The 23,927-nt window shown below is 45.5% G+C and overlaps 1 protein-coding gene across 2 annotated transcripts in view; it reads left to right on the plus strand.

Annotated features, from left to right (window-relative positions):
* The window catches only part of EVC (EvC ciliary complex subunit 1), an 81,276-nt gene that overhangs the window by 42,842 nt on the left and 14,507 nt on the right, over nucleotides 1–23,927 (plus strand). For both annotated transcript variants that reach the window (XM_024119412.3, XM_024119413.3), the window contains exons 12-15: nucleotides 10,713–10,925; nucleotides 19,491–19,600; nucleotides 21,969–22,179; nucleotides 23,144–23,350. In XM_024119412.3, coding sequence (XP_023975180.1) covers nucleotides 10,713–10,925; nucleotides 19,491–19,600; nucleotides 21,969–22,179; nucleotides 23,144–23,350 — 741 coding nt within the window. The remainder of the gene's footprint in view (nucleotides 1–10,712; nucleotides 10,926–19,490; nucleotides 19,601–21,968; nucleotides 22,180–23,143; nucleotides 23,351–23,927) is intronic.

Below are 23,927 nucleotides of genomic sequence, written 5' to 3' on the forward strand. Positions count from 1 at the left end.
CCTCTCCCGTTGCGGAGCACAGGCTCCGGACGCGCAGGCTCAGCGGCCACGGCTCACGGGCCCGGCCGCTCCGCGGCACGTGGGATCTTCCCGGACCGGGGCACGAACCCGTATCCCCTACATCGGCAGGCGGACTCTCAACCACTGCGCCACCAGGGAAGCCCCACGATCCCGGTTATCATCACGCACTGTCTAAGAAGGTGTGTCTGCACAGAATACACTCAGGAGGTAACCTGCCTTGCAGTCTGGCTGGCTCCTTCCCAGACCTGGTCACACAGAGGCACAATTACCCCATTTCTTTGGGCACTGATCATGATATTGTAGGCACAGCGGCTGCGAGATCCATTTGATCACCACCTAACGGTTCTCAGGCTGCAGAGAAAAGTGCATTTTTCTAAATTCCCACCGTCTCGTGGCCTCTAAACAAACAGTGAATTCTCATTTTGACTGAGATGGATGCCACTAAATTCCACGTCTCAGTGCCTTGTAGAGAGATTCCTGAAAGGAGCCCAGAGTCTTCCTGATAATGACAGGCGCAGAGCTGAGTTTGCCGCTGTTGCATCACAGGGTGCCCCGGAGACCTGCTTGTTTATTTGTTCATTTCTGACTGTCCTCCACCTACTGTTTCTCCTGAAGGGCTCCTGGGGCAGTAGGGTGATAACAGCCCTGCCAAGGTCAGCCGTCTCGGCTTCAGAGTCTCATGGGAAGTTACGCCTGAGGAAAATAAGAGAAAAAGTGAAACTCTGTCCTCAAAGAAGGCAGGAATAATAATGATAGGCACTCATGAAGTGTTTGGGAGTAGTCCGCAAGACCACCCTCGCTTCTGATACCAAATGCAAGTCCAGAGGTCCCCAAGACCACCCTCAGGTTCTTCAGTTCTCTAGAAGGACTCATACTGAAAGCTGTTCTACTCATGGTTATGGTTTATTACAGCAAAAGGATACAGATTTAAGTCAGCCAAGAGAAGAGGCACATGGGCAGAGTCTAAAGTCCTAAACGCAGAGCTCCCAGCTATCCGGTCCTGGTGGAGTTGTGGGCAGTGCTAACTTCTCCTGGGAACAATGTGTGGCGTTACACACTGAGCGTTGCCATCCAGGGAAGCTCGCCCAAGCCTCAGTGTCCACAGTTCCTTTTGGGGCTCAGTCACATAGATGTGGTTGACCACCAACGTGGCTGACCTTAAGCCCCAGCCCCTCTAGAGGTGGAGCTGATGCCACATGGCCCAAGGGCCCCACCCTAAATCGCATCATTGTCATAGATTGTCTGAAGCTGCCCAAGGTTCCCAGGTAAATAGAGACCCTCTTATCAGGCAGGACATTCCAAGAATTTAGAAGTCACTTCCCAAGAACCGTAGACCAAGGCCAGGCCTCTCTTTCAGCAAGGTCAGTTCTTCACTGCACAGCACCGAAAGGTTAAAGTATTTTGTTCAAGGTCACACAGCTGGGGGCCTGGGATACAGGCCCAGGGCTGTAACATTCAGGTGGGGAGAAGTGATTCGGTGGACAAGAGGAAGGCGGGGGCGTGGAGTCCTTGCTGGGAGGGCTGCCGTGTGTTCTGCAGAATCCAGCTGGGGATGACACATTACAGGCAATCAGTCAACACTGATGAGTAAATGAATGGGTGAATCAATGCATCAGTGAATATATCAATCAACTGAAACATTGGCATCCTGAAGATGGTGTGTTATTGCTGATAGAACAAACTACCACAACTTAAACTTAAAAACAACTTAAAAACAATGAAAGTTATTACCTTACATTTCTGGAGGTCAGAAGTCCAAAATGGGTTTTTAGTGGGCTGAAATGAAGGTATCGGCAGGGCTGGTTCCTTCTGGAGGCTCCAGGGAAGAATTCGCGTCCTTGCCTTCTCCAGCTTCTAGAGGTGCCTGCATTGCTTGGCTTGTGGCCTCTTCCTTCGTCTCCAAGCCACAGCCGTGCTTCTCTTGCCCCTGCTTCCATCCTACATCTCCTTTCACTCTGCCTGCCTGCCTCTCTCTTTCATGTACAAGGACCCTTATAATTATGTGGGACCCACCTAGATAACCCAGGGTAATCTCATCTCAGGATCCTTGGTTTTCACTTAGTCCTTTAATCACATCCACAAAATCTCTGACTGTGTGGCACATTCAAAGGTTTCAGGGATTAGAACATGGACGTCTTGGGGAGCCATTATTTTGCCGATCACAGGTGGGAAACAGTAAGTTTCCAAAGAGTAGAAGAAACTAGGTTTGGGAGAAATACCAAAACAATGATTTGGGGGCAGTGTTCTATTGGAAGTAGATCTTGAGAAGGAAATTGACATGTGTAGGCACCATACAGCTCCTGTCACTGGAAAGACGATTTCCCTAAGTGCTGTAGAGGGTGAGTCAATTCCATGGTCCTTTATCAAGGTTAAAGTGTGATAAATCATCACTAAGTATGACAAGTCTGAGAAAGATAGACTGGCATGCTTACGTCTACTTTACTGTAGCAACCTACGGGAACATGGCTTTTTGTTTTATTTTAACAAGACTAGTAGAATAATTAATTTATGTGTTCTTTATGTACTGAAGTAAAACCTGCCAGTGCCCTCAGGGTACCACATGCTACCTGATTATACCTCTCCCTCCTTTTAGTAATTTTCACTATCAGCTCACCTCCCTGGAAAGAGTTGCAAAACTGCAAAGGAGAGAAGAGTCACCCAGGAATCAGACAGGCCAGGTTGTGGGCCTGATTCAGCTGTGTACCAGCTATGCGGCCTGGTCCACATCATTTAACCTCTCTGATGTAGGAATTCTTAGCTGCCTTCTTTGTAGATTGACCGTATGAAAGAACCCACTTAATACCCCAAAATGCCACCCATAGCTCTCAGGATAAAGTCCAACATCCTTAACCTGGCCATGGTGACCACCCAGCCTGGCCAATGAAGTACTCACATGGCCTGACCCATGAGACCCATCTGACTTGGCCCAAAGGCCAACCTAGTCTGGTCCATGAGACCCACCCAACCTGGCCCATAAGGCCCCCTGACCTAGCCCACAAGGCTCGTGTGACACAGCCCACTCACCACTTGTCTGGAGGCAGGTCCCTTGCTCCCTGCCTTCCAGCCAACCTCAGACACCCCTCAGCTCCCCAAAGGTGCCCCAGTCCCTCCTGCCACAGTGCCTTTGCATGTGCTCTTCTGCTGCCTGAAATACCGTTCCCTCCATCCCCTCAGTTTGGCTTGTTCTCATCTTGTCTCAGCTTACATGTCACTTCTTCAGGGAGCCCTTCTCCGACTCCTCCTCAGATCGGTTAGATTCCCTGGTCTGTCCCTAGGGCTCCCAGCCTCCCTGCCATCACACTTGCCATAGGATATTGTGAGTTCCTGTGAGATGTCTGCCCCTCACTGGGGGTGTGTTCTCTAAAGTCAGGGCCCGCGTCAGCTTTGTTCACCCAGTGGCCCTGGCACAGAGCCTTCCTGCAGTAGGTGCTCAAGAGACATTTGCAGGATGAACCCGTGAAGTCTGTGAGGATATGACACCTTTACACCAGAGCTTTCACCTTTAGGGCCCCTTCTGTCTGGTGTGGTATCACGTAATTATGGCCACAGTAATGCTGTGCAACAAGAAACCTCAAAACCCTGTTGCTGAAAATGACAGTGATGTATTCCCAGGGTCTGTGCATCAGCTGGTGGTTGGCTGATCTAGGCGTGACTAACACAACTTGGGCCACGGACACAACTGTCTCTACTCTCCTAGGACCAGTGGGCTGGCCTGGGAATGTTCTCCTCATAGCGATGACAGGGGTCTAGCCTCCAAACTAGCCCATTTCACCTCCACCTCATTCTGTTGACCAACGCAAGTCACATGACTGACCCGAAGTTAAAGGGTTGGGGAGGCACTTCCCACTCCCTGTGGGAAAGCATGCAAGGTTATGTGGCAAAGGGCATGGCTCTGGGGGAGAGGAAGATCTGGAGCCACTGTGCCCATCCACGCACATGTCTCCTGTGTCTCATGTCCTCAGGAAGCAGGTATCATTTTCCTCCTCTGTTGGGTGAAGCCCCAGAGAGAAAGAGAGTCGCCCCTGGTCACACTGCTGGCAAGTGACCCAGTGCAGGTGGGTTCCCAGGTTCCTGACCCTTGATCCAACCTACTTCCAGTTTTGTGGGGTTTTTTAACATCTTTATTGGAGTATCATTGCTTTACAATGTTGTGTTAGTTTCTGCTGTATAACAAAGTGAATCAGCTATACATATACATATATCCCCATATCTCCTCCCTCTCGTGTCTCCCTCGCTCCCTCCCTATCCCACCCCTCTAGGTGGTCACAAAGCACGGAGCTGATCTCCCTGTGCTATGCGGCTGCTTCCCACTAGCTATCTATTTTGCATTTGGTAGTATACATAAGTCCATGCCGCTCTCTCACTTCGTCCCAGCTTCCCCTTCCCGTTTTTAAGAGACCCAGTTTCACCTGTGCTCTCATCACTGCTCTGTCCCAGGATCCTGTGCACACCTCACTCTGAAGTAGTTAACTGTGCATGTTCAAAACTGTCAGGGTGTGGTCCCTGCAGGGGAACATTTCTGGTTCCTGTGATGAACCAGAAACTTACAGGGAGCCGGGCCATGTCCATGGGATCCTGGAAGTACATGTTTTATTCACTCAGTCAGCACTCACCCTCATCAGTACATCTTCAGACCTGGCCACATCCGCGCCTTGTGTGAGCTCCTTCACGGGTGCAGGCTGCCAGGTCTTGACTCCTCTGCATGGCATTGAGCTCCCTGCCCCCGGAAGGCTGACCCCCTGCTTCTCCTCTGCTTCCACACATCCTGTGCTCCCGCCCACTGGTCCACCTGGCTTTCTACCAAGGGCACCTGCCAACCTCTGCTGGGAACACCCCCTTCCCTTCCCTCTCTCCTCCCCACCCTGCAAGCAAATGGAAACACAAACTGCCTTTTCTCCAAAATGCTCTGTTCCTGGAATAAAAATAGCAACAGGTAACATTTATTGAGAGCCACACGCTAACTTTCCTAGCCTCTCTGGAATGATAATAGCCAGCGTTTATGAAGCGTTTGCTCTGTGCTGTGTGCTGTATCTAATCCTGACAATCAGCCCTCAAGGCAGGTGCTGTCTTTACAGGTGTAGTTTGCGTCTTATCCCTTTTGCAGGTACGAAAACTGAGACTCCTTTTCAAAGGTTTCAGAATATGCGCCCTTCCCCTGCCCCAGTCCTTTCTCTGCAAGAAGCCCTGGAGAGGACACTGGATCCTCTGGGTCAGGCTGCAGAGGAGGAAACCCAAGTGAGTGAAGGACGAGTCAGGGTGAAATGCCGCCCTAGTTTGGGTTCTTTGTGCTTCTATTTGAGGAAAAGTGCAGGGCTGAGGCCCAGGGCCAGCCTCTCCCCTGACCGGCGTCCCTCTGCTGTCCGACCCCTCACACACGCTGAGAGAGAAGAACACAGATTAATTCCTGTTCTATTTCAGGCACAGAATAAATCAGCATCTCCCAAACGAAACGTGTCAACATTAAGCGGGAAGCCTATCAGAGCATGTGCGATGACGCAGATGTGTCTCTGTCCAGGTAGCAGACAGAATCCAGCACATTTTTTATTAGAAAGAGCCTCGACTAATGGACCATGTAGCTTTTACAAAGTTCACCTTTCTTGAATTTGCAAACAGCGTATTTTTGCAGTTTGACAATCATGAACAAAAAAGAAAAAGGTGTGTCGTAGTATCCCCAACTGCTGCTATGGAAGGATAGATTCCAACATAGGAGAATCAATTTTTAAAATCTGGCTCCTAGCAGAAAATTGGGATTTCCAGAGGCTGGAAGAAAATGTAAATCACTCCCATATTATTAAACCATTTTTATTGTGAAATGTAATAGACACAAATCAATGGATAACACATGACCCTATGGATTAACAAATGACTATTAAAAACACATCTATGTAACCCCCATCCAGATCAAGAAAGAGATCATGACCAGGACCTCTGAAGCCCCCTCACACCTCCTCCCAATCCCAGTCCACTCCCTGCTCACAAAACAATATTAAGAAAAATTAATAAGATCTAAATAAATGTAAAGATATACCATGTTTCTGGATTGGAAGATTTGATATTGTAAGGATGTTCATCCTCACCAAATTGATCTATAAATTCAAAATGTTAATCAAATTGGTGGCTATTAGTTATGGAGGATATGGACTGAAGCTACACATACACATAGCCCAACAATTCCGCTCCTTGGCATATGCCCAAGAGAAACAAGTGCACGTGTGTATCAAACAGCATCCACAAGAAAGTTCACGTCAGCAGAATGTGTAATAGTCTATAATAAGAAGCCACACAAATGTCCCTCAACAGTAGAATGGATAAATGGTGGTGTATTTATACAGTGAAATACTAAAGACCAGTGAGGAAGAATGAACTACTGCTACACATGACAACACAGAGGAATCTCACAAGGACATATAAAGTTGAGATACACAAACCTAACATGCTATATGATTCCATTTACATAAAAGCAGGACCTTTGTAGTTTCTACCCTCAAGTATAATGTTTGGTATAGTTTTTTTTTTTTTTTTTCAGATTGAGGAAGTTTCCTTCCATTTCCTATTTTGCTAAGAGTGTTCCTTCTGCATGGAAATTAAATTTTGTGAAGTACTTTTTTCTTCATTTATTCACATAATCATCATGATGCTTTTCAGCTTTATTTTGTTAATGTGACAAATTGCATTGATTTGGGTAATGCCATTAAGTGCATACAAATTTAGAACCTTTACATCTTTCTGGTGAATTAAACCTTTTGGTGCTATGAGCTGATCCCCTTTCTCTCTAGAAGAGCTTTTTTTCTTAAAAACTATTTCATCTACTTTTTAAAAAAAATTTATTTGTTTTTATCATTGGCTGTGTTGGGTCTTCGTTGCTGTGCGCGGGCTTTCTCTAGTTGCAGTGAGCGGGGGCTACTCTTCATTGCGGTGTGCGGGCTTCTCATTGTGGTGGCTTCTCTTGCTGCAGAGCACAGGCTCTAGGTGCGCAGGCTTCGGTAGTTGTGGCACGCAGGCTCTAGAGCACAGGCTCAGTATTTATAGCATGCGGGCTTAGTTGCTTTGAGGTATGCGGGATCCTCCGGGGCCAGGGATCAAACTCGTGTCCCCTGCATTGGCAGGCAGATTCTTAAGCACCGCGCCACCAGGGAAGCCCTTTATCTACTATTAATGTCACAAAAAGTGACCCTGTGTTTATTAGGTGCTGCTTATACTCTCATCCATTCTTTGTTAAAAAAAATTACCTAAGAGCGTTATGGCTAGATCATGGGTGCAGGAGCCTGACCACCAGGGCCCTGTGTGTGAACTGATGCAATTTATTTAACCTCTCTTTTACATGTACAGATAAAGCCTCAGTTTCCTCATCTGTAAATTTCTTTCATCAGTTTTGAGAGATTGCTCAGCCATTATCACTTCAAATATGACTACTGCCTGGACTCTCCCTTCTTTCCTTAGGGGACTCCAGTTAAACATTTTGGACTTTCTCACTGTATCTTTTAGCCTTGATCTTCTCCTCCGTATTTTCCATCCCTTAGTCTCTCTTTACTTTGTTCTGGATTTTCTCCTGATCTTTCTTCCAGTACTAATTCTCTCTCCAGCTGCATCTAAACTGCAATGAAACTTATACATTGGGTTCATATTATTGAGCAGTGTTCATCAATTCTAGAAGCTCTGACTTTTTTTTAAACTAAGTAACGTTACTTTTTATAATTTCTAGCTCTTTGCTTTAAGGTTTAAGAGTGGCTTTTAACGTCATGAGCATGGTAAGCATCAATCCTTTAAAGTCCTTGTCTTCTAATTACACTCTCTGGACTACCTGTGGGTTTGTTTTTCATGTCTGTTGTTTGTGTAGGTCTTTGGTCATATTCTTATCTCCTTGTGTACCTGTTTATTTTTTCTCATATGCCTTGTCTCAGGTTTGTACATATATTGGTAAAAATATTTTCAAGTATGCAGCGATGCTCTCCTCCCCCAGAGAGGATTTTCCTTTGCTTCTGCCCGATGATTGGGCCTCTAATGAGCCAGAGTCATGTTAATTCAAGGTCTGGACTTGAAATATGCTGGGTCGCCCACATGACCAGACTCCAGGTTGCCATCTGTTTAAACTGGTCAGATCTGGTTTCCTTCCATTTCAGTCATGTATCTCTGGTGCTGCTTTTTGGGTTCCAGCCCTAGGTGTGGAATGGTTTACGAGGCCCCAACCCATATGAGCTGTGAACTCCACCTTCTGTCCCTTCGACTGCTTGAGGCTGTCACAGGTCCATCAGCTGTGCAGCCATCTCCCCTGGATTGACCTACACCTCTTAATGTAAACACAGCCCAAGGGCTGGGCACACTTCTCTGACTGCATCTTCTCCCAACCTGAGGCACCACACTCTTCACTACCTTGTTAGCTCTTTCAGACTTTTAGGATGATTTAATAAACATTTTGTCCAGCTTTTTTAAAAAATTCATCTTCAGTGGGAGAAATTGCTTCAAATTACCTGGTTGGCCACTCTCAGAAGTAGGATCTCTAAATCTTTTAAAAAGGTGTGGGTCCCTTGTGCCCCTGTCATGGTCACTTTATTACAAACAAGGTTCAGCTTGGCCATGAACTTTTTAAAACATGGTATTCATTGGGTTTCATTAACACTGATTTGAGTTAAATTTAACTTATATTCGTTGAGCATACCAAGTATGACTTCGGTACACCAGAGGAGGTGCTGAGAATATTTTTTTCCAAAAATAACCAATTATCCTTGTAGCATACAGGTTAAGAGCATGAGTTCAATAGTCCAACAGCCAGGACCCACCCTCTACAAATGTCCAGTTACTTATCTTCTCTGGGTCTTAGTTTCCTCATCTGTAAAATAATGGTAATTATAATAGAACATCTTCATTGGACTGTTAGAAGGATGAATGAGATTATACAAGAAGAGTGTTTATGACACTCTCTGGTACATGGTAAGAATTCATAATTATTAACAAATATAATATTATTACCTGATATTTGCCAGGTGCTTTTCTAGGCCCTATAGATGCTAAAGTAATAAGACTTTATTTGTAAAAAACCCTGTGGTCGGCATATATATGGAATCTAAAAAAAAAAAAAGTTTCTGAAGAACCTAGGGGCAGGACAGGAATAAAGGTGCAGATGTAGAGAATGGACTTGAGGACATGGGGAGGGGGAAGGGTAAGCTGGGACGAAGTGAGAGAGTGGCATGGACATATATACACTACCAAATGTAAAAGAGATAGCTAGTGGGAAGCAGCCGCATAGCACAGGGAGATCAGCTCCGTGCTTTGTGACCACCTAGAGGGGTGGGATAGGGCGGGTGTGAGGGAGACGCGAGAGGGAGGAGATATGGGGATATATGTATATGTATAACTGATTCACTTTGTTATAAAGCAGAAACTAACACAACACTGTAAAGCAATTATACTCCAATAAAGATGTTAAAAAAAGAACAAAACAAAACAACCCTGTGGTCAGGAGGCCTTCCCAGAAGAGGAGACCTCAAATTGAGTTTGGAACATGTGAGGGGAGTTCCTAGATGGAGAAGGGGAAATGGGCATTCTGCATCATGTTGGTGTGTGCATTCAGAAACTGCAGTCAGGTGCTTAGTCTAGGAGGTTGTGAGACGTGGGTGCAGATCTGAGTATGATGCAGTCTCTGCTCTTGGGCAGTTGTGGTCCAGGAGGGATGACAGATAAACTGTAGTTTTGATGCCCTGGTGTGGCTAACCAAAGAGCTGCAGGAGCCCAGGGTGAGAAATGTCCGTGTTAGTCTGAGTGGCCCAGGCAAGGCTTCACAGAGAAGGGATTATTTTGCAGGGGTTTTGCAGGGTGAAGAGGAGTCCATTTCAGATGTGAAAGTGCCTGGAGGTGGGGAGAAGGGGAGAGGCTTTAAAAAGCATCCATATAATGAAACATGCAACGAGATGCCATTTATGTGAAGTAACACACACACCAAAAGCCACATTTATGGGCATCATATATAGTGAAAGTATAGAAATCTAAATTGGAGACAGAGATGCTGAATTCATGGGGATGGCTATCTCTGAGGACACTGGGAGGGAGGGGAAAAGAATTGCAGAGCGAACTTAAAGGATTCCAACTTAACCTGTAAGGTTTATTGTTTTTAGTCTGAAACAAAAAGGAAAACTGAGTGGTGGATTCAGAGATGTTTAATATATTATCTACAGGTTTTTGTTTTTCAAAATTTAAAAGATTTTTAGAAAGAGAATGGAGTGGGGGAGGTGGGATGAAGGTAACAGAATGGTGAGAAATGAGGCAGCCCCTGAAGCCCTGCTAGGCAGGTCTGATTGCCATGGGGAGAGGTCTTCCAGGTTATTTGAGCTGGAATTGAAAGATCTATGCTTGTGCAAATAACTCGCCTAAGTGTGGAGGGTGGAGGGAGGCAGGGAGACCAGTGAGGGGTCGTGAAAATAATCTGGATGGAGGTTTAGAGGAAACGCCAGTGATTAAGGGCTCATTGGGTCAAAAGCGCAGGTCTGGCACTTGACTGGGTGAGGGTGAGAGGGCTGGAAGGCAGTGGGCGTTTCCCAAGGCTGAGTGTGTTTGTGTGCATGTGTGTGCGTGCGCGCGCCTGTGTGTGATTTGAGAGCTCCCTTCACTGGATTTCCTCTGTGTCCTGCGTGAAACCCTCGGCCCTGCCCTGGGTGAGAGCCTGACATGTAGCTCCGCCGTGTGGCTCTCGGCTTCAGGAGCTGTATCGCAGCACCATGGAAACGTTCCAGAAGTTTGTGGACGTCCTGTTCCTCCAGACGCTCCCCTGTGTGACTGACCTCTCCCAGGCAGAGTGTGAATACCTGAGGCAGGAGGCCCAGGAGAACGCGGCCCAGCAGCTGGAGAAGTTGGATCGCTTCCGGAGTCAGCAGTGGAAACTCTTCCAAGATCTCCTGGAGCAAGAAAAGCAGGTGCAGCATTTTGTAAAACTGGGTCTGGAGTCTGCCTTTTTTTTAAACTTCTGAAGAATAACGAGGGATTTCCTTCACTGAGCATCCCCTAGTGCCTATGCTAGATGCTTTACCAAGATTCTGGTTGCCAACCTTTCCCAATGGGGAGACGGGGAGAAGAGAGCAAGAGCCCTCCTCTCCCAGGATAGGAAGTCAGTAGATGATGCCTTCGGTTAATCCAACAAGAAGGGCAGCAAAGCCTTCTTTAGAATAATAGACATAAATGACAGAGAGCGGTTCTTCAAGGGAGTGGACTGGTGGGGGGGAGGAGCTGCACACACGGGACTCCTGTTTTTCAGTGAAAGTCTATTTCGTTATTAAAACCATGTATATATGTGGTAGACAGAATAATGTCCCCACATCCTAATCCCCAGAACCTGTGAATATGTTACCTAACAGGGCAAAGGGACCTTGCGTGCAATCAAATTAAGGATCTGGGGATGTAAAGATTATTCTGGATTATCTGAGTGGCCCAGTGTGTTCACAAGGGTCCTTTTAAAAGGGAAGGAGGAGGGTCAGAGTCAGAGGAGATGTGATGACCTAAGCAGAGGCTAGAGTGATGTGCGCGTCAGCCAAGGAATGCGAGAGGCCTCGAGAAGCTGGAAAAGGCAAGGAACAGACTCCCCCCAGAGTCTCCAGAAGGAACACAGCCCTGTTCCTTTCATTTCAGACTTCTGACCTCCAGAACTGTAAGATACTAAATTTGTGTCATTTGAAGCCACAGCGTTTGTGGCTATGTGTTACAATAGCTATGTAAACTAATATACCTCAATTTTATTTTTAAAGAATTAAGAACTGTCAAATTTCTAAATGAAAACGCCCACATTTCCTTTCTCTCTTGCTTTCCTGCATGCTAGAGGCTGTAAAACTAACATGTTCAATATCCCAGCATCTAGAAGTGGCCGCATGATGCAGTTCTAGCCTATGAGAGAAGGTATGGTACCTGCACAAGGCTTCTGTTCCCTAATACAAAGGCCAAGTGTTGCTAGGAGACATCCTCCTCTTCAGTGTTCCCTGTTCTTCCTGCCCAGAGCAGGTACAGGAGGACTGGAGGTATGCTGGCCTTCCTTTGACTTAGATGCAGGATTCAGGAGGGTGGGGCAGAAAGGCGGACTGTCCCAGCCCTGGACTGCCTACCCCGAGGTACTTGTTATGAGAAACACCCTGTCTTTTTACATTGAGTGTTCAGTTAGTTACAAAAGAGCACTCAACTGATGCAACCAATAGAGGTTTTCTAAAGCAGCTAACGGGAGCTGTCCAAAGTACCAGTAAATAAAGGGAAGCATCATGGGGCCATTTCCAGCCAGGGACGAGCATACGGCCTAGTTTCCTGCCTGTCCAATTTATTAGACCTCCTTCTAATTAATTTCAGTCCGCCGTCAGCTGTATTGTGTTGTCCTGTCACTGATAACTTGCAGTCTCCTCGATATGGCTGTAGGCTCCTGGAGGACAGCAACCCTGCTTTTCATATTTCACTTCCTTAATCGAAGCCCAGTAGCTGGGATATAGCAAATGCTCAGGAAAACTTTGCTGCATTTCCAGCAACAATAATGCAGCTTTGGAAATTAGCACAGGGTCACCAAGGGTAAATGAAGCTGAATTCCTCTGATTCATACCAATCCTGGGCCCCAGACCATATAATTTACCATCTCCGGGGAAGGAGGGGAGAAACCTGGGCCTCAGCGGTTTGGCAAGATCACCAGATAAGTCTGATGTGCCTTTGATGTCAGCTCCCAAATGGGGATCAGGCCTTTTAGAGACATTTGTGGTTTGAAGACAGGCTTCTAATCTTGGAAGCTGAATGCCTGGGTTTGAACCAGAGCAACCCCGTTAATGGGCTGGGTGACTCTTGCCAGTCAGCTGGCAGATTTCCCACAACTCTGCTTTTGCACAGCTTGCTAAATTTCTCTGAACCTCAGCTTTCATGTGAAAAATAGGGATCAAAATACCCAACAGGGTTGCTGCGAGATCATGCAGGTTAAGACCCTTCTCGCAGTATCTGTTTAATTGCTTAATGACTGACATTGAAAAAATCTAGAACTTCATTTCTGATAAATTATTAGGCAAACAGCCATGATTCATCTAAAAACCTCTAGTTATGAGTCTTAAGTTACTTTAAGCAGATATCAGACAATGCATAGCTTCTGGTTTTTATTTTTATTTACTTTGTGAGCGTATGCATGCGTGTGAATATTCCTTTGCTTGTGCAGAAGTATTTCAAGAGGAGTTCTGCATGCAAGAAGCAAGCAGAAGTTAATGACCTCATCAACTGATTAAATAAGTGTGACCCCAGTCTGTTTTCTCAAAGTTTGGATGTCAAAATTAATTTACCGATGGATTGTTTAATTACCTTAAATTACCACAAGATATTTAGAGATCCATATTCTCTTCCACTTTCCATATTTCCTTGTTGATGATAAAAATGAGATGAACTTTCTGTGGTCAAGATGAATATTTAGTCATGAGAAGAAAAGGCCAACAAAACTATTCATGGAAAATCTAACACACACCCAGACTATGAAATGCATTTTCCACTTATTTTCTATCCAAAAGGCCTTGGTGATTTCATATTCTGTTACTCAGAGAAGTTGTTAAATGTTGTGGAGTTTGTCAGTCACACAACTGGAACAGGTTGTAGAATGGTGGTTCTCAAAATGTGATCCGTTCTAATGCAGGTTTGTGGGCTTCTCCCCGGTCTGCTGAGAGCAAGCCCTCTGGTCTCCCTGAATCCACGGCCCCTTGTGGTCTATTCTCAACCCCCAGCCAGAGTGATACTTACACTTAAAAATTTTTTTTCTCTTCCATTTTATTAAAAAAATTTTTTTTCTCTTCCATTTTTACCGAGATGTAATTGACATTACAGCCCTGTGTAAGTTTAAGGTGTACAGCATAATGATTTGACTTACATACAGCATGAAATGATGACCACAATAAGTTTAGTGAACGCCCATCATCTCATATAGATACAAATTCAAAGAAATAGAAAAAAGTATTTTTTCCTTATGGTGTGAGGATTTACTCTCTTAACAATTTTCATACAGAACATAGAGCAGTGTTCATTATACTTGCCATGTTGTACATTACATCCCTGGTACTTATTTATCTTTCAAGTGGAAGTTTATACCTTTTGACTATTTTTATCCAATTCCTCCTCCTCCTCCTCCGGTAACCACACATCTGATCTCTTTTTCTATGGGTTTGTTTGTTTCTTATTTGTTTTTGAAGTATAAATGACCTACAACACTACGTTAGTTCCTGTTACACAACACAGTGATTCAATATGTCTATACATTTCAAAATTATCACCATGATATGTCTAGTTATGACATGTCACCATACAAAGATATTAAATAATTATTGACTGTATTACCCACATTTCATACCCCTGACTCATTTATTTTGTAACTGAAGTTTGTATCTCTTAACCTCCCTCACCTATTTCTCTCCTCCCCCCACCCCCTCCCCTCTGGCAAGCACCTGTTTGTTCTCTGTGTCTGTGACTGTCTCTTTTGTTATGTTTGTTCATTTGTTTTGTTTTTAAAAATGCACATAGAAGTGAAATCATACAGTATTTGTGTTTCTCTGTCTGACTTACTTCACTTAGCATAATAGCCTCTAGGTCTGTCCATATTGTTGCAAATGGCAAGATTTCATTCTTTTTTATGGCTGGGTAATATTCCATTGTATATACCACATCTTCTTTATCCATTCATCTATCAACTGGCACGAGTTTGCTCCCATATCTTGACTATTGTAAATAATGCTGCAATGAACATAGAGGTGTGGATATCTTTTCTAATTAGTGTTTTAATTTTCTTCGAATAAACACCCAGGAGTGGGATTGCTGCCTTATATGGTAGTTCTGTTTTTAATATTTTGAGGAATTTCCATACTGTCTTCCATATTGGCTGCACCAATTTACATTCCCACCAACAGTATATAAGGGTTCCCTTTTCTTCACATCCTCGTCAAAACTTATTTGTTGTCTTTTTGATAATAGCATTCTGACAGACGTAAGATGATACCTTACTGTGGTTTTGATTTGCATTTCCCTGACGATTGGTGATATTGAGCATCTTTTCATGTGCCTGTTGGCCATCTATATGTCTTTGGGAAAACATCTATTCAGAGCCTCTGCCCAATTTTTAATTGGGTTGTTTGTTTTTTTGATGTTGAGTTGTATGAGTTCTTTGTATATTTTGGATATTAACCCCTTATAGGATATATCATTTGCAAATATCTTCTCCCATTCAATAGTCAGCCTTTCCGTTTTGTTGATAGTTTCCTTCACTGTGCAAAATCTTTTTAGTTTGATTTAGTCCCATTTGTTTATTTTTGCTTTTGTTTCCCTTGCCTGAGGGGACATATCCAAAAAAAAATTACTAAGACCACTGGAAGGTGAGGCTGATCTTAGGGCTAGTGCTGGCCCACCGGTGGGCAGAGCCAGGTCCCGGGGCCCAAAAAAATATTACTAAGACCACTGGAAGGTGAGGCTGATCTTAGGGCTAGTGCTGGCCCACCGGTGGGCAGAGCCAGGTCCCGGGGCCCCTGGCTGCAGGGCCCTGGGGGTCCTAGAGTTGGTGTTGGACCACTGGTGGGCAGGGTAGGGTCCTGGGCCAGCTGGAGGCTCTCAGGGGTCCTAAGGCAGTTGGCCTACTGGTGGGTAGGGCTGTGTCCCTGCCTGGTTAGCTGCTTGGCTTGAGGTGTCCCAGTACTGGTGCCGACAGGCTGGTGGGTAGGCTGGATCCCTGCGTTAATGAACCAGAGGGAGGATTCCAAAAGGGCGCTTACCAGCACCAGTGTCCTTGTGATAGAATGAGCTCCCCAGAATGGCTACTGCCAGCATCTATGCCCCCAGCGGGGGGTGCCAATTGCCTCCTGCCTCTCTGGGAGGCTCTCCAAGATCAGCAGGTGGGTCTGACCCAGCCTTCTTTCAAATTACTACTTCTGCCTTGGGTCCTGGACATTGTGAGATTTTGTGTGTACACTTTAAGGATGGCTCTCTATTTCCCATAGTCCTTTGGCTCTCCCAAAAATATAAACCCCACTGGCCTTCAAAGCCAAATGTTCTGGGGGTTCATCTTCCCAATGCAGGACCCCTGGGCTGGGGAGCCTGATGGGCCTCGGACCCCTTACTCCTTGGGGAGAACCACTGCAGTTGGAATTATTCTCCTGTTTGTGGGTCACCCACCTGGAATTATGGGACTTGACTTTACCTACCATGACTCTGCCCCTCCTACCCATCTCCTTGTGGTCCCTTCTTTATACCTCTAGTTGTAAATTTTTTTCTGCTAGTCTTCAGGTCTTTCTCATCAATAGTTGCTCTGTAAATAGTAATTTTGATGTGCCGTGGGAGGAGGTGAGCTCAGGGTCTTCCTGTTCTGCCATCTTGGCCAGTCACTGCTCCAGAGGGAGCATATCATATACCACTCATTTTTTATTTTTTTTATTTTTATTTTTTTTTGCGGTACGCGGGCCTCTCACTGCCGTGGCCTCTCCCGTTGCGGAGCACAGGCTCCGGACGCGCAGGCTCAGCGGCCACGGCTCACGGACCCAGCCGCTCCGCGACATGTGGGATCCTCCTGGACCGGGGCACGAACCCGTGTCCCCTGCATCGGCAGGCGGACTCTCAACCACTGCGCCACCAGGGAAGGGAAGCCCTATACCACTCATTTTTAAGATGCAGATTTTAATACCATTTTAACATCTCGGAAATTGAGATGCATCTTAATATAATTACCAGTGATTTTTCTCTCTGTGTAGTACCTCAAATAACAGCATCTCATAATTACTGGCACATTAGATCTGATAAAAGACACTGTGTCACATCGTGTCATTTCTCAGCTCAAAACCCCCTTCTCATTTCATGCAGCGGAAAAGCCAGAGTCCTCACCAGGCCCTACACAGCCCTGCCTGTCAGGACCTGGTTACCCCCTGACCCCCGCCCTGTCTCCCCCTCTCACCCCATTCCAGCCTCCCCGGCATCCTTGTGTCCCTCCAGCTCCCTGGGCGCTCCTGCCTCACTCGTCCTGCTTCAGGTCTTTATCCTGAAGCCACCTTCACCTTGAGGCCTCCTCTGACCATGCTTTTAAAACTGCAGTGCCTCCCCGCTCCCAGCACTCCAGTGTCTGCCTTAGGTGTTGACTTTTCCACCGGCCCTACCTCTAAACCCACTCCTTTTATAGGAGCATGTAACGGGCATGCACTGCTTGTTGGTTCCTTTTCCCTTTCTCTCCTTAGTAAATGAACATTTGAAACAGAGTAAACATATGGGAAACCACAGAATAACCTGGTAGCAGTGAACAGGGTCAGTGCTGTAGCCCATGGAAGCAGCTTTTTGCGTCAGAATTTAAACATTCATGAACCTGCATTCGATAACGTTGAAGGGGGTGGTGTGACCATTGCAGGCACCATCTGATCCTATCATCTCCATCCTCTTGATCGGCTTTGGATCCCGTTGTTAGTTGTATCTGCCTTCTCAAAACGCACACCAAAGACCCCCATGTTCTTAGTGACAATGTTAATTTACCTTTTAGAGAATCTACACTGTGTAGAATTTTCTAGAATGTTCTGGTTTCCCAAGCACTTTGACAGGTTATTGTAGACCCCTCACAAGAGGAGTCAGAGGCTGACTTAAAGGAAAAGTTCTGAGTCACACAGTGTGATTTGTGAGATTAAGTATGTGCTATGAATCTCAAGGCCCAGAGAACTGAAGTCTAGGCTGCTTACTCACACCCAGACCTCTGTGCTTTGTCCCTGTTCTGCATACAGCATGGCCATCTCCAGAAAAGAGCTACATATGTGGGAAAGTAAAAGAGTCTCACCTTAGTGATTGAGCCCCCGTGGTGTAACACAGTCCAGCTGCATGTTTCTAGGTGCACGTTTCTCCCTGTGATGCGAGATAGTCAGGGAGGAGCAGATACAGCTAGAAAAGATTTGAGCTTTGGGGACAGACAGACTTAGGTTTGAGCCTCTGCTCCACTAAAAAGCTGTGTGGCCTTGGACCTCACAGGATTCTCACAGATAAAGCCACACTGAAGATAAGCTAATATCCAAAATTACAAAACACACAAGCAACAATCCACCATAAGTGAGAGCCAGCATGTACAGTAAGCCCCAAGTTTAGACCACAACAAGCACCGAGAAATTCAGGTGAAGGGACTATTAGAGAGCGCTTATAAAGGAAGTATGTTTAAAACAATAAACAATAACAGGAGGAATTACTAGCATAAAAACAAGACATGATGTAAAAAGAAGACAGATAGAAAACCACATCGTTTATGAATAAAATTATAGTCATGAAAACAGAAATTTAATGGATGAGTTAAACAGCAGATCAAATTATGTTTGAAGACACAGTGTGTAAACTAGGAGATAAAGGTGAGAAAGTGGTCCAGAATATGGCACAGAGAGCTAAGGAGATGGAAAATATGAGAGGATAGGAGACATGGGAACAGAATGAGAAAGTCCTGGAGGGACTTCCTTAGTCTTCTAAGAATTCTAGAAGGAGAGAATGAAGGAGAGATAAAATTCAAAGTGATAACAGATAAGAAATTTTCAGAAGTGCTGACTGTCATGAATTCTAAGGTAAAAGAAATGTTGATTAACTTAAGATTTCTGGAGTTGGGAATGTACATTAAAAGTTTAAAACCACTGAAGAAATAGAAACAGAATAGGTAACTTTCAAAGCAGTAGAGGAGAACAGTGATAACATAAAGATCCTCTTCAGAATAAAAGCTACAGGGAGCCTAAAAGATCCCTTCAGCATCAAAGCTACAGGGTGCCTAAAAATAAATCTGACCAATGTTTATAAGTGCTTAATGGAGAAGTTTATAAAATGTTGAAAGGATAAAGCAAGAATTGAGAGAAAGGCCTTGTTTTTGGATAGGACAACTCAATTTTGGAAAAACAGTGATTCTCTACAAATTAATCTGTAAATTCAATCCAATTAGAAGAAAATCTAAAAAAAAGCTGTTTTCCCAAACTTGATAAACTGATCCTAAAATTCATATGTAAAGAAAAGCAACCAAGAATAGTTAAGATAGTTTTGTACAAAAGAATGTGGGAAGACTTGCCCTAGCAGCTATGAAGTCTTCCTATAAACTACAGGAATTAAAGCAGTGAGGTATTTGTATAGAAATAAACAGACAGATCCACAGAATAAAAGAAGGAGCCTGGAATGAAATTCATATATATATGGAAACTACGTCAGACAAGGTGGCATGACAGGCCCATCATAAAAAGATAAATTATCTAATAAATGGTGCTAGGACAATTAGTATCAATTTATCCAGAGAAAATTAGATCCCTTCCTCATGCCACAGAAAATACGTATTAAATGCCTTAAGATGTACATGCAAATAGGAAACATTTTAAAACTTTAGCCGAAAATATAAGAGAAAAATTTAATTAAATCAAGGGAGAAAGGGATTTTTAAAAAATAAGAAACAAAAGGTATGATCCAACAAAGCAATGATGGATGAAATGAACTTGCGTTGACCCCTGTCCCTCTGTCCTGGGGTTTAGGTGTGGATGGAGGAGCACACACTGTCCACTGTGCTGCAGACACACCTGCGGGATGACCAGGAGAGCATCATCCACCGAGTCTTGGGCCAACTTGGAGGCCTCAGTGAAGAGTGAGTACAGCTTTCTGGAGGGTGGGGGCCTTGTGTCCTGTGTGATACTCCATGCTAACCTCAGTGTCCTCATCTGTAAGGTTAACCATACCCCGGCCTCCCTTACAGTGTGATGTTGAGACCAAATTGTAAATATAAATGTGAAATAGAGTGATAGCAGAGTGCCATGGATGAAAGCTTGGAGTCAGAATTGATGTGGGCACATGACTTACTGGATATTTTACATCTCTATATATTTTCAGCCCCATGAGATATTAGTTTTGGTTTATGCAGTCAGTATTCATTTAGATTTACCCTTTCCATTGCTCCTGATTGTTTCCTGTATCTTTAAGTTTCCATCTAGGAGTATTTTCTTTTGCATGAAGGTTCTCATTATTTTAGATTTGCTAGTGACAAATTCTCTTAGGTTTTGTTTGTCTGAAAATGTCTACCTCATCTTCATTTTTGAGGAATGTTTTCATTGGGTATAGAATCCTAGTTTGGTTGTTTTTTTAAAATACTTTTAAAGGTAATATTTTGTCTTCTGATTTCAATGGTTTCTGGTTGCTTTTAAGATTTTCTTTTGTTCTTTGATTTTCTTCAGTTTATTATAATATGCCTAAACATGGATGTGGTTTTTTGTGAATCTCTTGTTTGCTTGTTTTAAATAAATCTGTAGTGCTTCTTGAACCTTTGATTTGCTATATTCCATCAGTTTTTGAAAATTCTGAGCCTCTATCTCTTTAAATATTCCTTCTGCCTATTTTGTCCCTATTCTTCCTGGGGCTGCATTTACACGTTTATTAGATTTTTTTCACCTTATGTCATTTGCCTCTTAGAAGCTATTCTATATTTTTGTTCCCTGTGGTTCAGTCTAGATACTTATTTTGAACTATCTTCCAGTTCATGCTCTCTTCAGCTGTGTCTTATCTGCTGTTAAACCCATGTACTGAATTCTTAATGTTGGTTACTATGTTTTCAGTTCTAAAATTTCCATTTTATTTTTGTCATAGTTTCCAGTTATCTGCTAAAGTTCATCTTATCATTTAATTTCCTAAACATATTCATCATATCTGATTATTCTAATGTCCAATATCTTGTGGGTATGTTTCTATTATCCATTTTTTCTCTCTATTTTTGGTCAGTTCTTATCTGTTTGCAAGTCTCATTATTTTTATTGAATGCTGGACAGTGTTATTAAAAACTGTAGAGATAATTTGAGACTTTGAATGATGGGATCTTCCTCCAGAGAGGATTTATCTTACTTCTGGCAGGGATTTCAGAAAGTGACAGATCAACCAGTCCATTTGTGAATTTAGCTGATTCAAAATTAGGTCTTTACAAGGGATGATTTCTTATTCTTAGGATGAGGGCCCCCAGCTGGAAGCCTGGAGTGTTTGCCAGGTCTCTTCTCCTTGGTAAACTGACTGACAGTGCTTTGTTCAACTTTTCAGGCTGTCAGAAAATACCTCAAGTTATAAAACCAAATGTCGAGCCTCCTGGGTAGACCGAGGTTTTCTACTTGACTCATTGAGATAGGAACTCAAAAATAGCTCATGATTTCAGTTTTGGATGTGTTAATTTTGAGAGCTATGTAAGAAATTTGAGTGGATATGTACTGAAGGCAGCTGCATATATGCACCTGAAACTTGGGGCAGAACGTGATAAAGTTAAAAAGATTAGTAAAAGAACAGTTGGCTGAATATAACCCAGGTCAGTACCACGTCTAAGAGGATAGGCAGCAGGGGATGGGTTAATTCCGACCTCCTACCTCTGTAAAGGCTCCCTGTGGGGCATGACTATTTGGGGTATTTCTTGGTGGGTCACTGTATTAGTATTCTCCAGAGAAACAGAACCTATAGATATAGATATAGATATATAGAGAGAAGCTGAGATGTCCCAAGATCTGCAGCTGACAAGCTGGAGACTCAGGAGAACCAAAAAATGTAGTTTCAGTCCCAAGTCCAAAGGCCTGAGAACCAGGAAGGCTAATGGTGTAAGATCCAGTCTGAAGGCCAGCAGTCTCAAGACCCAGGAAAAGCCAGGGTTTCAGTTTGAGTCCAAAACGAGAAACCTATATCCCACTCAAGGCCGTCAGGCAGGAGGAGCTCCCTCTTACTCATGGGTAGGTCGGCTTTTTCCTCTCTTCAGACCTTCAACTGATTGGATGAGGCCCACCCACATTAGGGAGGACAGTCTGCTTTACAGAGTCTACCAATTCAAATGTTAACCTCATACAGAAACACCCTCACAGAAGTTCTCAGAATGATGTTTGATCACATGTCCAGGAACCTCATGGCCCAGTCAAGCTGTCGCATAACATTAACCAATCACACTCAGTGAAGCCAAGAATACTGACCCCTCAGCCCGGCACCCGCTTTCTCCAAAGGTCCACGCAGTGCATCCTGCAGGGGCATGACCTGCTCTTACGCTCAGCTCTCCGGAGGCTGGCTCTCCGCAGCAGCGCCATCACCACCCTGACCCAGATGAGACTGTCAGGGAAGAAGAGCCTTCTCCAGGAGCTGCGCGAACAGCACGCCCTGGAGCAGGACTCCTCCCAGTGTCTGGATGGGCATCAGTGGCAGCTGCTCAGAGCCTTGGTAAGACTGTGCGTCGGCCCCCTGCCCCGCAGCCAGGAGTGCTGCTTCCTCAGCTTCCAGGTTCCAGCCCGGTTTAGCCAAAACCCCAATCCTGCCCCAGCATCGTTGTGGGGTCAGGACAATGGCAGCCCCCCCTGTAGCGGGGCACCCAGTATGCCCAAAGTTTCTGGTGTACGTTATAATGAGAATTATACTAAAAACGCACATGAAATCAGAGCACGGATAGGTACCGTCGTCATCGGGCGTTGGGAGAAAAGGGCTCTGTAGTCTGTTTTGAGGTTTTAACAAATCAAAAGAAAGACTTTGTAAATTGTGGGACTGGGATTTAAACCCAAGCAAGCTGACTCCAGGTCTCCTGTAGCCACTGAGAGTTATAGGAGCAGCTGATGTTTTTTGACCCCTTCGTGAGGGACAAGCTCACAGTCTCTTTTGCTCGGCCCAGGAGGGCTTGGTGGGAAGTAGGCAGGACTTACTGCCCTACCTCTGATTCCCCCACCTCCTTCTCCAGCTCTTATTCCTGCAAGGAAAGGAATCCCCATAGGCCTTGTGTTGGCCTCCATGACGTCCCAGACTACTCGCGGACTCCGATGTGACTTTAGAACCCGCTCTGCTGTGGGACTTATAGAAAGTTACTTAGCCTCTCTGAGCCTCTGTGTCCTCATCACTGCTAGTGTTCAGGCCTCACGGTGTTTGGGATGAATGAGGAAGTGCTTATATATGTGAGAAGCCACAGATGGCACTGGGCACGTGGTTGGTGCTCAATAAATGCCTTGGGGGATCTTCAAGGTACCCAGGCTCATCAAGTGCGTATAGAGGTCCCCACTTTCCACCCCTTCTCCATCGCTTCTCCAACCTTCCTGGGACTCCGGGCAGGGCCGACCCTACCTCCCGGTCCTGGCCCTGACCAGAGCATCCGTGCAGGGCAGCAGCGGGGCTCCAACCTCTCCCCGCCCGTCCTTTTCAGGAGGCGCGCGTCCTGGAGGAGGCTGGCCGGCTGGAGGAGGAGACGCAGCAGACACGGCTGCAGCTTCGGCAGCAGCTCCTGGCCGAGGCCCAGGAAGTCGGGCAGCTCCTGCAGCAGCACACAGAGCGGGCCATCGGGCAGACGCTGCTGGGCCACGCGCGGAACATGGCCTCCAAGAGCCGGGCCAAGGACAGGGGTGACTTCAAGGTGCGAGGCCACCCCTGCCCCAGGGAGCCCGAGGCACAGGAGACTTTGGGCTGGGGTCGGGGGCAGGGGCGGACAAGAGGAAGGATTTGGGCAGAGCAGCAGCCGGGGCCTGCCCAGGAGCTCCTGGCCTCGCAGGGCTTACCTGGCTCCGCTGAACCTCCTTTTCCTCACCCGTAAGAGGGAAGGCCTCCCCCGTGGAGCAGTGAGGACTTGCGCCTGCTGCCTGGCCCCGTGTCGCGTCTTTCTGAGCCCTGGCTCGGTCCTTGCGGCAGCTCCGAGAGGGACGTGGTTTCACCCAGAGCCGCCCAGCCGGTCAGTGGCTGACGCGGGATTCGAACTGAAGCCCCTCTCCCAGGGAGAGACATGGACACTCCCTGCCTCTGGCCGCCTCTGCAGAGACCTAAGCATTGGTGGCGTTGGCCCTGACAGCTGAGCAATGCAGCTAAAATCAGTCTGACTCGAGTAAGCAGTGGTTTACTCCTTGTACTGATGGTGACGACAAACTGCAGGCGTGCAAATAGCCGTAGTAAGAAGTGACGTGAGCATTGCCCTTCTACGTCTGCAGGAAGGCTTTGTC

This window comes from Physeter macrocephalus, chromosome 7 (genome assembly GCF_002837175.3).
Source record: "Physeter macrocephalus isolate SW-GA chromosome 7, ASM283717v5, whole genome shotgun sequence".
NCBI lineage: Eukaryota > Metazoa > Chordata > Mammalia > Artiodactyla > Physeteridae > Physeter > Physeter macrocephalus.